General features: G+C 67.3%; 7 protein-coding genes across 7 annotated transcripts; 3 read left to right on the top strand and 4 right to left on the bottom strand.

Annotated features, from left to right (window-relative positions):
- Window positions 1–220: 220 nt before the first annotated feature.
- FA09DRAFT_293965 (putative gamma-glutamylcysteine synthetase) lies at window positions 221–2,456 on the top strand (the record flags this gene model as incomplete). Its single annotated transcript, XM_025740067.1, has 4 exons — window positions 221–1,248; window positions 1,303–2,153; window positions 2,210–2,307; window positions 2,361–2,456. 4 exons carry the CDS (start codon window positions 221–223, stop codon window positions 2,454–2,456), a joined length of 2,073 nt encoding a protein of 690 aa, XP_025600691.1.
- A 144-nt stretch (window positions 2,457–2,600) lies between these two features.
- Window positions 2,601–4,508, bottom strand: FA09DRAFT_342393 (ARM repeat-containing protein; the record flags this gene model as incomplete). The annotated part of the gene is made up of 8 exons (XM_025744546.1): window positions 2,601–2,707; window positions 2,759–2,829; window positions 2,886–2,995; window positions 3,050–3,171; window positions 3,223–3,904; window positions 3,964–3,996; window positions 4,067–4,175; window positions 4,361–4,508. 8 exons carry the CDS (start codon window positions 4,506–4,508, stop codon window positions 2,675–2,677), a joined length of 1,308 nt encoding a protein of 435 aa, XP_025600690.1. The 3' UTR covers window positions 2,601–2,674.
- A 476-nt stretch (window positions 4,509–4,984) lies between these two features.
- FA09DRAFT_293926 (ArfGap-domain-containing protein) lies at window positions 4,985–5,881 on the top strand (the record flags this gene model as incomplete). Its single annotated transcript, XM_025740065.1, has 6 exons — window positions 4,985–5,083; window positions 5,142–5,151; window positions 5,332–5,356; window positions 5,412–5,476; window positions 5,534–5,685; window positions 5,744–5,881. The coding sequence occupies 6 exons, from the start codon at window positions 4,985–4,987 to the stop codon at window positions 5,879–5,881; spliced, it is 489 nt and encodes a 162-aa protein (XP_025600689.1).
- A 647-nt stretch (window positions 5,882–6,528) lies between these two features.
- On the bottom strand, window positions 6,529–7,505 carry FA09DRAFT_327845 (hypothetical protein). The gene is made up of 3 exons (XM_025741554.1): window positions 7,189–7,505; window positions 6,915–7,018; window positions 6,529–6,854 (listed from the first exon to the last, which is right to left on the bottom strand). The coding sequence occupies exons 1-3, from the start codon at window positions 7,491–7,493 to the stop codon at window positions 6,592–6,594; spliced, it is 672 nt and encodes a 223-aa protein (XP_025600688.1). The 5' UTR covers window positions 7,494–7,505; the 3' UTR covers window positions 6,529–6,591.
- Window positions 7,506–8,643: 1,138 nt separating this feature from the next.
- On the top strand, window positions 8,644–9,784 carry FA09DRAFT_336543 (hypothetical protein; the record flags this gene model as incomplete). Its single annotated transcript, XM_025743899.1, has 5 exons — window positions 8,644–8,774; window positions 8,828–9,019; window positions 9,075–9,302; window positions 9,362–9,442; window positions 9,499–9,784. 5 exons carry the CDS (start codon window positions 8,644–8,646, stop codon window positions 9,782–9,784), a joined length of 918 nt encoding a protein of 305 aa, XP_025600687.1.
- FA09DRAFT_327843 (phosphoglycerate mutase-like protein) lies at window positions 9,626–11,809 on the bottom strand. Its single transcript, XM_025741553.1, has 10 exons — window positions 11,655–11,809; window positions 11,483–11,596; window positions 11,148–11,426; window positions 10,989–11,094; window positions 10,858–10,938; window positions 10,752–10,805; window positions 10,563–10,694; window positions 10,416–10,507; window positions 10,226–10,365; window positions 9,626–10,172 (listed from the first exon to the last, which is right to left on the bottom strand). The coding sequence occupies exons 1-10, from the start codon at window positions 11,744–11,746 to the stop codon at window positions 9,895–9,897; spliced, it is 1,368 nt and encodes a 455-aa protein (XP_025600686.1). The 5' UTR covers window positions 11,747–11,809; the 3' UTR covers window positions 9,626–9,894.
- Window positions 11,810–12,264: 455 nt separating this feature from the next.
- Window positions 12,265–14,199, bottom strand: FA09DRAFT_185116 (Maf1-domain-containing protein). The gene is made up of 2 exons (XM_025739359.1): window positions 14,069–14,199; window positions 12,265–13,844 (listed from the first exon to the last, which is right to left on the bottom strand). The coding sequence occupies exon 2, from the start codon at window positions 13,833–13,835 to the stop codon at window positions 12,366–12,368; it is 1,470 nt and encodes a 489-aa protein (XP_025600685.1). The 5' UTR covers window positions 13,836–13,844; window positions 14,069–14,199; the 3' UTR covers window positions 12,265–12,365.
- Between the last annotated feature and the right edge of the window lie 698 nt (window positions 14,200–14,897).

Here is a 14,897-nt window from a genome sequence, read left to right as displayed (position 1 = left end):
CGTGAGACGGCTTTTTGCGTGATGGGCGCGGCGGCGCGGCGCCGCGGGACCCTTCCAAGCGGCCCACGCCGGACTGGGCCGGTGCCTGGCGCCTCAGCTCGCTTTCGGCCGCCTGGCTCTTGCCGTCCCGCTCCATCCTCTCCCATCCAAGCCGCCCAGCAGCACCGCCGCCGCCTCTCCACACCCCCGCACCGCCGCTGTTGCCGCACCCGCCGCCGCCATGGGCCTTCTCTCGCTCGGCACGCCGCTCGACTGGCCCGAGGCGCAGGCGCTGGCGGAGCATGTGCGCGAGCACGGCATCACCCAGTTCCTCAACCTCTGGGCCAAGATCAAGGACCGCCGCGGCGACGGCCTGCTCTGGGGCGACGAGATCGAGTACATCGTCGTCGCCTTCGACGACGGCGCCCACGACGCGCGCCTCTCGCTGCGCCAGGCCGAGATCCTCGGCGTGCTGGCGCAGAGCGACGCCGAGACGCGCGCCGCACTGCCCGCCGGACGTGCCGCCGACATCCCCACGTTCCACCCCGAGTACGGGCGCTTCATGCTCGAGAGCACGCCGGGCGCGCCGTACGGCGTGGCGCCGCGCCAGCTGTGCCTCGTCGAGGCCAACATGCGCCTGCGCCGCCGCATCGCGCGCAAGCACCTGCTGCCGCACGAGCTGCCCGTCACGCTCACCTCCTTCCCGCGCCTCGGCGTCACCGATGCGCCCTTCACCGAGCCGCCGCTCGAGGCGCGCGGCAACGCCAGCCGCAGTCTCTTCCTACCCGACGAGGTCATCAACCCGCACGCGCGCTTCCCGACGCTGACGGCCAACATCCGCAAGCGCCGCGGCGCAAAGGTCGCCATCAACATGCCCATCTTCCACGACACGAACACGCCGCGGCCGTTCATCGACCCGAGCATCCCGCGCGGCCGCGACTGGTTCCCCGAGGACGCCGAGGCGGCCGCCGGCGCCGCGCTGCCGGACCACATCTACATGGACGCCATGGGCTTTGGCATGGGCTGCTGCTGCCTGCAGACGACGTTCCAGGCGTGCAGCGTGCAGGAGGCGCGGACGGTGTACGACCAGCTGATCCCCGTCGGCCCGCTCATGCTGGCTCTGACGGCGGCCAGCCCGGCGTACCGCGGCTACCTGGCGGACGTCGACTGCCGCTGGAACGTCATCTCGGCGGCGGTGGACGACCGCACCAAGGAGGAGCGCGGCCTGGAGCCGCTGAAGCACAGCCGCATGGTGATGCCCAAGAGCCGGTGAGTGAAAGTGCGAGAGTGAGCAGCGAGCTGGGCGCTGAGACGTCTGCCCAGCTACGACTCGGTCGACAGCTACATCGCGCAGGACCCGGCGAACCGGCCAGAGTACAACGACAACCCGCTGCCCGTCGACGAGAAGGTGCAGGCGCGGCTCGAGGCGGCCGGCATTGACCGGCTGCTGGCGCAGCACCTGGCGCACCTCTTCATCCGCGACCCGCTCGTCATCTTCTCCGAGATGGTCGACCTCGACGACGAGCAGTCGATGGACCACTTTGAGAACATCCAGAGCACCAACTGGCAGACGATGCGCTTCAAGCCGCCGCCGCCGGGCGGGCAGATTGGCTGGCGCGTCGAGTTCCGCAGTATGGAGGTGCAGATCACCGACTTTGAGAACGCGGCCTTCTCGGTCTTCATTGTGCTCCTCACGCGCGCGATTCTGAGCTTCCACCTCAACTTCTACATGCCGATCTCCAAGGTCGACGAGAACATGGCGCGCGCGCATGTCCGCGACGCCGTGCACACGCAGAAGTACTTCTTCCGCAAGGACGTGCTGCGCGCCCGGCCACGGCATCATGCGCGCGACGTCTCGGCGGGCGGGCGGGGCGTGCGCTCGGGCACGCCGCGCGGCTCACGGGCCTCGAGCCCAACGCGCGGCACCTCGGCCGTGCGCGGCACCGCCAGTCCGGCGCCCAGCCGCACGACCAGCCGCGCGCCGAGCCCCGAGCTCGGGCCCGTGGAGGACGAGTACGCCGAGTTCACGATGAACGAGCTCATCAACGGCAAGGGCGCCGAGTTCCCGGGTCTCATCGGGCTCGTATACAGCTACCTCGACTCGCTCAACATCGACGTCGAGACGCGCTGCGAGATGGCGCTCTACCTCGACCTCGTCTCGAAGCGCGCGTCTGGTGAGTGTTGCAGACGTCGAATGTGCGATGCCGGTCCTGACGCACGCCGCGCCCAGGCGAGCTCATGACGACGGCGACGTGGATCCGCAACTTTGTGCGCTCGCACCCGGCGTACAAGTTCGACTCGGTCGTCAGCGCCGAGATCAACTACGATGTGAGTGCGATGCGAGAGGCGCGCGGCTGCTCAGCTCCTGACCCCTCTCCCAGATGATCAAGAAGCTCGACCGCATCGAGCGGGGAGAGGAGGACGCGCCAGGGTTCCTGGTGAGTCTGGCGCACGAGCGCGCGCTCGACCTCTGCTGACACCGCTCTGCACAGCCGAAGAACTACGCGCGACGGCGCCAGGCGTTCGGCGCCGAGGGGTAATATATAGAGCCAGCATGCCACCACATGCCGGCCAGGGCCGCGTCTAGTAATCACACGAGTCACGCATTTCTGTCCTGATTAGGTCGATTGAGGTGCACACGAAGCCGGACGTGCAAGAGGATGAAGGCTGCGAGGCGGCAAGGAGGCGCGCGCGCTTACTCCTCGTCGTCGGACTGCTCCTCCAGGAACTGCGTCGGGGACGTGAGAAAAGCTCTGCTGACGCACGCATCGAGACTCACCTTGACGAGCGGCGCAGCGGCAGCCAGGAACTCGCTCTTGCCCTGGGGCTTGTGACCCTTTTGGTGCCAGACTGCGCATGCCGGATGAGCACGCGCACGGAGCAGCGCTGCGGAGCGCGCCACTCACAGATGATGGCAGAGTCCGACACGACGTCGGCCGAGTAGAGCACCTTGAGGAACGGCACAAAGTTGGCCACGGCGGCCTCGGCGTACAGCTGCAGCTGGATCTGGTTGATGCTGCGCAGCGTGTGAGCGACTGAAGGCCGGGCCACACGCATGCGGCACACTCACAGCGCAATCTGAGCCTTGGGCGTCTGCGCAAAGGGCTCGAGGATCGGCGCGTACGCCTTGGCGAGCTTGGCGGCGCGCTCCACGGGCTGGTCCTTCATGAGGCCGTCCCACGCGACGGTGACCTGTGCCGCGCATCAGCGCCCTGCCCTGCAAATCACTAGCAGCCCACTCACAAAGTCCTCAGGCGCCACCGCCATCTTGGTGCGCGACTCCTTGAGGAAGTCGATGATCTCCTCGCGCGCCGCCTCGTCGCTCTCCTCGGGCGTGTCGCTGACGCTGCCGCGCATCTCGCGCAGGCGCTGCACGATGCTGTCGCGCAGGTCCTTGGCGGCACGCTTCTGGAAGTACTCGCCCACGGGCGCCAGGCCGACGCCGGAGAAGTGGCTCGAGACCAGGTTGGCCTGCGCGCGCTTCGTCTGCGGGAAGAAGGGCAGCGCATCCTTGATGCCGCCCTTGCGCAGCGCCGAGCCCAGCGCGTCCATGTTGCCCTCGGCCAGGTACGTCTTGCACACCTGGTCGAAGAAGGTGATGGCCAGGTCGTCCTTGGCCAGCGCATCCTTCTGCAGCACGGTCAGCACGTTGGCCGCGACGAGCGACTGCTGGATGAAGAGGCCCGTGGCGATGGCGAGCTTCTCGCGCTGCTCGGGCTCGAAGCGCGTAATGTACTGCAGCAGGTAGCGCATCGTCGACTCCTCGAGCGGCTTCTGCAGGAACTTGTAGCGCCGGATCACCTTGTCGATCGTCGTGACGACGGGCTTGACATGCTCAAGAGTCGCCGTCTTGGCCGCGAAGACCGAGAAGACCGAGTTGGGCGCATCATCGAGAGGCGAGCCGCCGGGAGCCAGGAGGCCGCCGCTGAAGATGGAGGAGGCATAAGTACGGCGATGCGCCAGCATGCAGGAGATGCAACGCACGCAATCAGGATCTCGAAGAGCTGGTCGCTGTACCTGCGGAGCACCAAGCGTCAGCAGCGAAGTTTGCGATGCCTGCCTGGCGCAGCTCGCGGCGAACACTCACTTGCGGTAGTCGAGGGTGTTGCCCGCCTTGTCCAGCGCAGAGGCAAACCCGTCCCAGTCGTCGGCGGCCGAGACGCCGTCGAAGTACTTGTAGAGTGCGTCACGGAAAGCTGCAGTGCCAGATTGAGCGCTGTCCGAGGAGCGGCCTTCACTGCGGCAAGCTGCTCTCTGCTGCTCTCTGATGCGCTCTCACACCCTAGCTAGCTATCCGGACTGCAGCCTTGACCTGTATCCCGCCGCATGCCCTGCGCACCACCCGCGGCCCCGTCCAGCGAGCCGCCGCTGCGCCACTCACCCTCGGGCTCGAACTTTGCCTGGCTCTTGACGACGCCCTTGCGCTGCTTGATGCGCGTGCCGGTGAGCGTGGGCTTCTCGACCTTCTGCGGATGCGTGGGGTGTGCAGCAGCAGCAGCAGTGCCGGGGCCCGTGGGAGTGGAGGTCATGAACAAGGGGCCTGCGCGGAGGGGCGGGAGGGCGGGAGAGGGAGAGTGCTGGTGCGGGCGTCAGAGGCGGCGACGCGCGCGCAAGGGCAGCGGGCAGTGCGGCTCACGTGGTGCGTGTGCGGTGCGAGGTGGCGAGGCGTGTGCGGGCGCGAGGCAGAGGGTAGCAGCTGGTGGTGGTAGTGGGATGCGAGATGATGCGGCTGCTCGTCGTCGGCGGTGCGCTGCTGCTCCTCGGCCGGAGCGTCTGTCGTGCGCGCGACCGTCGGCCTCTCTCGTCTGCTGGCGCTCTGCCGAGGCTTCTCTCCGCCGGCACGGCTCTCGGTCTTCTGGCGGCGGGCGCGGGAACGGTCTCGCTGCGCCGCCGCCGCCGCGCGCCCACACGCCACGCGGCGCGGCGCACGAGCATGCGGGCGACAGCAACACTGCGCTGCCTCTTGTCTCGCCTCCTCCACGCTCGCCCCACACACCTCGACACCATGTCGCGCCCCGCACAGAGCAAGGCGCAGAACGACGCTAACGCTCGCACCCTGCGCGCCCTCGTCAAGCAGCCCGAGAACAAGACGTGTGTCGACTGCGTGAGTGGCACGGCGGGCGAGGTGCGCGACGCAGCCCAGCTGACTCGGCGATGCTCAGAAACGCAACGGTGAGCAGCGTGCTCGGACAGAGTAGGCCAGGCGATACAGAGAGTGCAGCTCGCATAGCTGTCGCGCGGAGCAGGCTCCAGGCTCGACGTGTCGGAGAGGCAGCATGTCCGCAGCTGCGGTGACAGCTACGCTCTGCTGCCGACGCCGCTCCGCTGCACACGCTGACCGCTCTCCTCCAGACCCGCGATGGGCCTCGTGGAACCTGTGCGTGCCTCTCGCACGTGGAAAGCGCCGCTGGCTCTGCTGATGTCCGCTCCAGTGGCTGCTTCCTGTGCATCCGCTGCTCCGGCATCCACCGCAGCATGGGCACACACATCTCCAAGGGTGCGCCGCCTGCGCTTCTTGCGTCACTTCGCAGCAGCTGAGCCTTTCGCTCGGCAGTCAAGTCGATTGACCTCGACATCTGGACGCCCGAGCAGATGGCCTCGGTGCAGAAGTGGGGCAACCGGCGCGCCAACGCTTACTGGGAGGCGCACCTGAAGGCCGGACATGTGCCGCCAGAGCACAAGATTGAGAGCTTCATCCGCAGCAAGGTGAGTCGTGCGCGGGCGTGTGGTAAATCAGTCGGCTGAGGCAGCGTGTGGTCCGCAGTACGAGACGAAGAGATGGGCGAAGGAAGGCCCGCCGCCGAGCGACCCCAGCGTGCTGGACCAGGGCGGTGCCGCTGCGTCGCCCGCAGCAGCAGCTCCGGTGAGTGCTGTATCTTCTGAACGATGCGGTGGTCGCTAAGATGGGCGCTTTGCTGCAGGCTGCTGCCGCCGCGCCCGCCGCTGCTGCCTCGTCGAGCCGCCCGGCGCCGGTCATCGACCTGATGTCGGAGCCAGAACCAGCTGCGGCACCTGCGCCGGCCGCTGCCGCCGCTCCTGCCGCCCGCGCCGCTGCTGCGGCACCTGCTGCTGCGCCCGCGAAGGCCAGTGGAGGCGGCGGAGGTCTCTTTGACCTGGACTGGAGCGAGCCGGCGCCGAGCGCCACATCGCCGACATCGCCATCGCTCGCTGCCGGCGGCGCGCGCGGCAAGAACGACATTCTCTCTCTCTTCTCGCAGGCGCGGCCCGCTCCGCCGCCACAGTCGGCAGCGGCTGCACCGGCGAATTCGGGCGGCTTCGACGGCCTGGATGCGTTTGGCGGGCTGAGCATGGGTGCGCCGGCGCAGGCCAAGCCCAGCGCCGCTAACCCGTGGGCCCAGCCGCAAGCTGCCGCGCCGGCTGCGCCGTCTGGCGGTGGCGGCGGCTTCGACGTGTGGGGCGACATGACGAGCGCCAACAAGTTGGCCACGACGCAGCAACCCGCGGCCTCCGGCAAAGACGCGTTCGGAGACTTGGCATGGGGCGAGTGGAAGTGAGCAGCACACGACTCGCAGCCCTGCTCGGACGCTTCGTCGCAAAAGATATATCCGTTTGGCACCTGTGCTTGCATTTCCATCGCGTGCAGTGAGCGGGCTAGGAGTAGCCTTGGCTGATCATCCAGCGCTCGACGTCCTTGACGCTCTTCTCGTCTGCGTCGTGCGGCACGACGAGCACGCGCAGCTTCTTGGGCGCGCGGCCCTCGCCATCGAAGTGCTCTGCGCCGACGACGATGAGGCCGCTGATGCGCGGGTCGCTGCCAGCCACCTGCGCCAGCGCCACCTCGCTGCCGGCGTCGCCGCGCACGAGCAGCAGCGGCTGCCGCTGCGTCGCGGCCAGACGCAGCTGCGCCGTGAGCTCTGGGAGCGGCAGCGGTCAGCAGATGTCCGACCGTCGCGGCGCATGACAGGCCCACTCACCCTCGCCCAGCCGCTCCACGGTGGCCTCGCCGCCCTCCACAGCAATGTTGAGCAGCTGGCAATCGTAGCCGGCGTCGCGGAAGTAGCCCACCCACGACTTCCACCTGGGTAGCGAGCGTCAGCGAGTAGAACGGCGCTACTAACTGCGGTGTGCTGCGAATCTCTCATATCTCTCCCACTCGGCGCGGCTGTCACTCTTCCACGATGCCTACTTCGCCTGCCTCGCGTCCACTCTGCCTGCACCGTTTGCCCCTACTCCGTCGCACCCACTCACTTGTCGCGGCCCTCGCCCTCGCGCGTCATGAAGACGAGGTGCACCGGCTGGCGGCGCATCGCCAGCGGGCTGGCCTCGCGCCAGAGCGAGCTGGAGGCGCTGCGGGCCGTGTTGACGCCGTCGTCGGCGCGCAGCAGCGGGGCGCAGGTGTAGAGCGGCGCGGCGGCGGCGAGGCTGAGGCCGGCGGCGCGGGCCAGACGCAGCGCCGGGCGCACGCTGCGTGCTGCCGCTGCACCGCTGCCGCTGCTGCTGGCGATGCGCAGGCTGTGCGCGCCGAGTGGGCGCAGGAGATGCGAGAAGGCCATGGTGTGGTGGTGTGAGAGAAGGAGTGGAGGGGCCCGTGGGAGCAGCGGCCGGATGACGCTGAGGCGCAGCCACCGCACGAGCCACGCCGCGCCGCTGCGCTGCATGGAGCGAGGAGGTCGAGCAACAGGCGGCGCCGCTTGCTTCCGCTCCACCACCTCGGCGGCACCGCACGCTCTGCTCAGCGCATCCTCGGCGCGGCATGCGTCCAATACATCGCCTCAGGGCCATACATGCGCCCGCGCTCGGGTCGAGAACAGGCACACCTCGGGTTCTGCGCACTCTCATCGAACGCTCGCAACTTCGCTGCAGCCAGCTCCTGCAGGAACGGTACGACATGGAGGCACCTTGCGCGCTGCTCCTCGCCATGTCTGCTCCTCTGCCGACTCTTACTACTCTCTTCAGCGCAGCTCCTGGCGTGAGAGCGGCACATGAGCTGCGAGGGCATCGAAGGTATCCCTTGCGGCTGTCAGGAGTTGTGCCTGAGCCAAGGCTGCTCTTGCATGTCGCGTCGGCGCACATAGGGCGGAAGTGGGCGCTTGAGCGAGCATTCGGCGACAGAGTTCGCGTACCTGATGAGTCGAAGCGTTGTCCACGTCGGTGGGCGCAATGAGACAGGGGTGCGCCACGTTGCAAGTGCTCTCGCAAGGGCGACCTGCGCTCCACGAGACGGACGACGTGCTGCGAAGGACGAGCTCCTCTTCGCTCTTGCGCCCAAGCACCTAGCACAGCACATCCAGGTCCCGCTGTGGCGCTCATGGTACCTTAACGCCTGCGCTCCAGGAGCAGGGCAGCAGACGCGCTGCCTTCCAGGAGCTTCGTTCGATGCGCCTGCCGCGCCCACGTGTTCCTCAGGGGTCACTGACGGGCGCAATGCCGCCTCCTGCCGAGCAGATCTCTCGTCCGCGCCCATCAGGCAGATTGCGCCGAGAGAGCGACCGGCTGCCTTAAGACGACGCTGCTCGGCTCCGGACCCCGACCTTTCGCTCCATCCTCCCTTTGCTTTCGCTCATCGTGCCGCTCTCTGACGCGTGCTTTTCTTAGCTTTCTCCACTGCGGCTGGCCGCAGTCCCTTTCTTGCTTCTTCTCACCCACACACTCGCTCGCCGCTCGTCCGCCATCATGAAGCCGTCTCACCTGCAGCAGACGCTGATGAGCTTCAAGATCCAGCCGGCGCAGACGGCCGCGCACCACTTTCCGGCGCCGCTGTCGCCGCACTGGACCGCCCCGCCGTCGCCGCGCATCATTGTCCCGAGCCCTCGCCTGATCTATCCGGCCAGTCCGTGAGTAGAACTTCGGCCAGTACGCTTCGGCTGCCGACTGACCAGCCGTACAGACTCGCTCGCCACCAATTCGATCACCATCAGTCGCACGGCCACCAGCAGCGCTACGGATTACCGCAGTCGTACGGCCACAAGCACTCGCATGGACACCACCAGGCGTACGGCCACCATCAGCCGCACGCGCACCACGGCTCTTACGCGCACCAGGCCGTGCCGCCTTCGCCGGGTCTGGCACTGCCCAGCCCGTGAGCAGCCACGGCAGACGCTCGCTTTGACCCCTGCTGACCCTGGCATGCGCAGCGCGCACCACCGCTCCTTTGACCTGTCCTTCGAGCGCCTGAACAATCGCACGATCCGCGATCTGGCGCTGGCCAAGACGCGCCGCGGCATCGAGCCGACGTATGCGCCCGAGTGTGTCGAGGAGGTGGACGAGTGGGAGACAAGTCCTCGGCGCAGCGAGCAGCGCGACTCAGGCGAATCGCGCGACTCGCGCGGCTCGCCGCGCAAGGGCATCCTCAAGCGCAACACGTGAGCATCTGCCTGAGACCGTGGACGGGGCTGCGGTGCTGATCGGCAAGTGAGCACAGGCACTGGAACAGCATCCGAGCATCGGAGTACCACTACCTGCTCCAGCCGGCGGAGCCTGTGCGGCGAGTCAGTTTCTCGGAGTGAGTACCAGGGCCAGCGGAGTAGGTGGCCAAGCTCACCGTCTCGTTCGCAACAGCGACGACGAGGTTTGTGAGCTGCCTGCGTTCAACGCAACCAAGACCAACAAGGCGCGCTACACCATGGCCGAGCCGTCGTACAAGCCGCCGGTCGAGCACCGAGTCGTGCAGCGCCGGCCATCGCTGCCCTCTCTCTCGGCCATCGGCTCTTCGCTGCGCCGCCGCTCATCGGCGAGCTCCGTCTGGTCGAGCAAGTCCAAGTCGAACCGCCTCAGCCTCAAGCCCGAGGCGCTCGTCGAGGGCGCGACGGACGACGATATCCCGGCGCCCGTCTTTGTCAGCTGAGCTCCCTCGGGAGCTTTGAGCCGCCTCCCTTCTTCTCTCCTTCTCCATCCCCGACTCCCCTAATGTCTCGCGCACTGGTGGGCGAGCCTCTCAATCCATTCACTAACCCCTCATGAGATGCAGCGCTCGACGAGGTCGTCTGGCACGCGGCCGTACAGGTACTCGACAACGCGCACGAGCGGCGTCCAGTCCAGCACGCTCGGGCTCGTCTGATCCTCGCGCAGCAGTCCAGAGGCCAGCGTGACCATCTCCTGCCCGTAGGCCAGCATGCGGACAAAGTGCTGGGCATCCATGGTCCGCCAGACCTCCACAACGACCTCGGAGCCCAGCGCCGGCCAGCGGATCGTGCCGCTCTGCGCCAGCGTCTTGAGCAGCCGAACCATCGTGCCTGGCAGCAGATGCTCAGCGGTCAGCGGCACAGTGCACGCCGCAGCTACTCACCATCATGGCCGATGAAGAGCTGCGCGCGCTTGGCGCTACCCGCTTCGATCTTCTGAAGCGCTCGTGCCAGCTCGAGCGCGAAGGCTCCGAAGCTGTACTTGACATAATCGTCGGCGCGAGGTGACACATTCCAGATGTAGCTGCCGGCCATCAGTGTCTGCAGAGCGATGCGCGAACGAGACGTGCTCACTTGTACTCGAACGTGCCTGCCTCATACATGGCGTCGGCCGTCTCTTGCGTGATGCCTGCCGGCAGTTCGTGGCCATGACACTGCCGAGACGCCTGGAATCGAATATCAGCGGCTTTTCGAAACTGTTCGGCTAGCTGGAGCGCGCACTAGGAAGTCGAAGGCATGGTCGATCCAGGTATTCCACGACGAGATGTTGCCTGTGCCGAGTGCCTGATTGATGGTGTTGAACTGCGGCTGAATGCTGTCCAGGTGGTCGCGCCATGCTTGCTCTTGCTCGATCTGCGTAGATGGTACTCTAAGCGGGCCACTCGTTCAGATTCCACAGCTCTGACCCACTTGTGTGCGAAGCTGACTGGCGTACGAGCAGGAGTAGCTCGGCACAATGTTGTCCTTTCGACGAAGAGTGTCAGCGATGGACAGATAGCCAGCCATCAGAACATACAATCGTGCTTGGCTGAGAGTGCACCGCAAAGCTTCCATGGCTCTCGTTCCTGCCCATGCCGGTCAGTAGCCCGCCCGACACCTGATCAACGGGATGTCAGCAAGGCTGGAAGGGCAGCGCATAGGACGCACCTGGTATGTGCGGGGCGCGGGTGACGTGCGAATGTAGATCTCATCTTCGGTTGGCTCCGAGAGTAAGGCTGCGGGCCCTTTTGGACCGTAGACGGACCATAGTGCACTACGCGATGTCATGAGCTGCAGCGGCTCGACCTCGTCGGCTGAGCTGCTCACCGGCCGTGGTCGACAGCATCGTCATGTCCTCCCCGCGTCAGCGTTCCTTGATCACACGAGCCCGGCCAGATGCTGCGCGCGAAGGGGTGCCAGGACTCGATGACAGTCTCGGCGTTGATGTGAGCTGCGGCTCGCGAGGCATTGCGCTGTGGCTGCGAGGCGAAGCTGAGATAGTCAATGTCGCTGCACTCCCAGCCAGCCGCCGGATTTAAGTCGCGCTCGCGACCAGGAACGAGGTTGTCTGGCGTCCGCTTCTGATGCCGCTGGACGTAGATGAGGCTGTTTGAAGGCTCCGTCAGACCAGCTGAAGCCTCACAGAACCGGCCTTCACGCACCCCACCAGCTTTGCGCCTTGCTCCTGCGCCTGTTGAGGCAGCCGATAGCTCGAGGCTTCTACACCGTGCGCCTTGCAGTAGTTGTACTGCAGCGCATTGCCGGCAATCGAGTTGCTGCAGAGAAGCCACTGCGTCAGCGCCTCCTGTCACGACGAGCCGCTCTGCGCCGCACTTGAAGATGCCGCCGAAGCTCGAATTGTACAGCGCGAGGCCGTTCATGGCGTCGAGCGGGAGACCGAGCGGGCTCTGCAGTGATGAGGGCATGACGATGCGAGCGGCCCGTGGCTCATCGTCCTTTGAGGTGCAGAGCGGCCCGATGGCACGCCGATGTGGAGCGCAGCACAGAGGCGCCCGCTCGGCAGACGGCTCGTTTAGCGCGCGAGGAAACGTGCGCGCAAGTGGCGCCGCCGCCTCGCTCGGCCCGTCATCACGCGGGAGAGGTGCACAACATGCGTTAGCGAGCGCAGCGAGGTAGGCAATGTATGTACACGAGAGACGAGCGGGCATCGGAGCGAGGAGTCAGGAAGCATGGAGCACGGATGCAGCAGAATGGTACATGAGGAGGGCGGCAATACACAGTGGAATAGCATCGGAAGCGTGCACTGGCCAGCAGGGAGAGGCAGGAGGCGGACGGAGCGGCAGAGCACGAGCTGCGAACTCGACGTGAGGGCCCCGAGATGAAGGTGTCGCCTGCGACAGGCTGCTGCGCATGGAGCAGAGAGAAGATGCCGTGACCATGATACAACCTGAGGCGAGCGCGCGTGTGCGTGTCGGCCGCCCGACGAGGGGTGCGGAGCGTCCGCGCCAGACTAGAGGAGACGGCGGCCGAGGAGCAAAGCGGGTATGCCGGGAAGTAGAGATATATGCCTCGAGTAGAGAAGGCTCAGACGCGGACGCGCTTCGGAGCAGCGGCGCGGTCTGCCTTGTCGGGTGTGCCGGCGAGAGACACGGGGCTGGCAGTGCCGCTGGCGGGCGCACTGGCGCTCAGGACGGCTGCATCGAGGCTGCGCATGGCGCCGCGCGCCAGAGAGCTGGCCAAGCGCGGCGCAGCCGAGGCACTGGCGAGGGCCAGGCGGCGCTCTTCGGCGTCGGCGGCGCTCTGAGCTTGCGGACTGGCGTGCGGGAAGGGCGAGAGCGAGCTGGGCGCCGGCGAACCGGAGGGTGCGCGGCGCTTGCGGCTGTTGGTGCGGCTCATGGCGCGCTTGGCCGGGCTCTGCAGCGGCGTGCTTGGCGATGAGTCGCCGCCAGTGAGGTCGATGTGCGCCACCTTGACGGCGCCCAGCGTGCCGCTTTGCGACGGCTGCTGCAGCGCCGGAGGCAGGTACGAGCTCATTGGCTGGTGCTGCGTGATCGGGCGCGCGCGCGGCGCCGTCTGACGGCGCGACCAGACGTCGACAAAGAGAATGCGCTTGAGCTTGCGGTTGTAGAAGAAGACGTACGTGGCCCAGAGCAAGCCACCCGTGTCATCATCGTCGTCGTCCTCCGCCTCGTCTTCGGCGCTGCTGGCGCCCCAGCTGCTCGAGAAGTACGAGCCGCGTGGCGTGCGTGGCGTGCGTGGGCCGTCCTCTGACGGGCCACTGCTGGAGCTGGCGCCGCCGCCGCGCGAGTAGTCGAGGCCGCCTTCGTACATGTCCTCGTCGAACATCGGTGTGTCGTCGTCGTGTGCGCGCGGCGTGTCGGAAGTGCTCATTACGGCATCACTATCGGTACCAGCCTCCGCGACGTCGTCTTCCGTCCACGAGTCATCGGCACCGTAGCCCTCCTCCGGGTCGGCTGACGCGTGCGGGTCCGAGTCGACGTCCGGGTGGTAGGTGTACACTTCGCACTCGGAGATGCACATGATGTCGTCGAGAATCGGACCCAGCTTCGGGTGCGAGACGGCACCTCCGGCCGCGACAGCAGCGGTGGCAGCGCGCTCGTCGTACGAGCTCGGGAACGAGGAGAAGGAGCGCGGCGCACCTCCGCCGCTGCGCAGCGAGTACAGCGTCGTGCTCAGACTGTTGAGCACGCTGGCAGCACTGCGCTCGCGGCGGAAGTCGGCCGGGTTGACCTCCGCGAACTCATGGTCCGGGAAGGCGCCGTTGAGCGTCGAGATGAGCAGCCAGAGGGTCTTGCGCGCCGCCGGCTGGTCGAGCTTGCCGAACGGTGACGCCAGGTGCTCCTCGAGGTACGACGGCGGCGACGTCGACGCCGAGCGCACGTAGGCGCTCTCGAGCGTCTTGAAGAGCTTCTTGTCGCGGTTGATGGCCTTGCACGAGTAGGCCTCGAGGCGCGTGTTGACGCGGCACTCGGCCGACTCGAAGCAGAGGTCGCGCGAGATGAGCTCGAGCTCGGGGTAGTCGAGGAACTTCATTGTGCTACACTGCACGCTGTGTGTGTGAGCATTGGGCTCGACAGGAGCGTGCATTGGAGGCTGCTGCCAGGCGGATAGCAGACTACGCGCGCGCGTTGCGGGCTGCAGGGCCGGCGCGGCGCACAGCCTCAGCGAACGTGCGCCGCCTTGCCGCCCCCCTGACGCGTCGCGCGCGCCGACGCATGGGCCATGCCATGCCCCGAACATCTTCTGGTGTGCGATTGACGACTCACGAGGTATCAAAGAAGGTATCGAGGCAAGACTAAGGCCAGAGAAGAAGAGAGAATCGGCAGCGGAGGCAGCGATGCGTGCGCGACGCGTCGGACTGGCGCGGCAGGGTCGGCGGGCAGGCGGGCGGAGCGGGAAGCAGGCGGCGAGACGAAGCGAGACGGAAGCGAGGCGAGAACGCGGCGGAGACGGAGAGCGAGGAGAGAGGAGCGAGAGAGAGAGAAGGAGGGGTACTTTGAGGAGAGGACCAGCGCGTGGAGGGCGCCAGGACTCGTCTCAGAGAGGCGGCGGAGTGGGTGAGAGGGTGGCGGAGGAGCTGAACACGCTTGGCTGGCGTGCCCAAAGGACTGGAGAAGGGTGTGCGCTAGAGGCGCGGCAGAGCGGCTGCGGGGGTCTCTGAGAGACGCCTGCACGAGAGGTCAGTGTGGGCGCCGATAAGGGCGCAGCGGCGGCAGGCTCACCCCGAGTGGTGCGCGAGCGGCGCGGGCAGCTCGAGCGGGTGCGAGTGTGAGTGCGGCACGGAGCGGCGTGCGGCGCTGGCAGCGAGCGAGCGGCGCAGTCGGTGGTGGACGAGCGGTGAGCGGTGGTCTCGGCGGTGAGGCGCGGACGGGCGGCGCGCGGGGGCGCGGCGCGGGGTGCGTGGGAGCGGGGCGGGGAGCGTGACGGTTGGGAGGGAGGGGAGCGTGTGACGGGCGCGCGCGGCGTGAGTGCGCGCCGCCGCCGTCACGGTGATGCGAGCGAGGGAACGGCCGGCGGCGGCGGGGCTACGCGGCAGCCGGCGCCGCGATGCAGGCACGCCGCCAGCCCCTGCCGGCGAGGCGTGGTCAGCATCAG

Source organism: Tilletiopsis washingtonensis (genome assembly GCF_003144115.1).
Source record: "Tilletiopsis washingtonensis strain MCA 4186 unplaced genomic scaffold FA09scaffold_3, whole genome shotgun sequence".
Classification (NCBI taxonomy): domain Eukaryota; kingdom Fungi; phylum Basidiomycota; class Exobasidiomycetes; order Entylomatales; genus Tilletiopsis; species Tilletiopsis washingtonensis.
The sequence above is the reverse complement of the archived record's forward strand: the minus strand, read 5'-3'. Positions and strand labels throughout refer to the sequence as shown.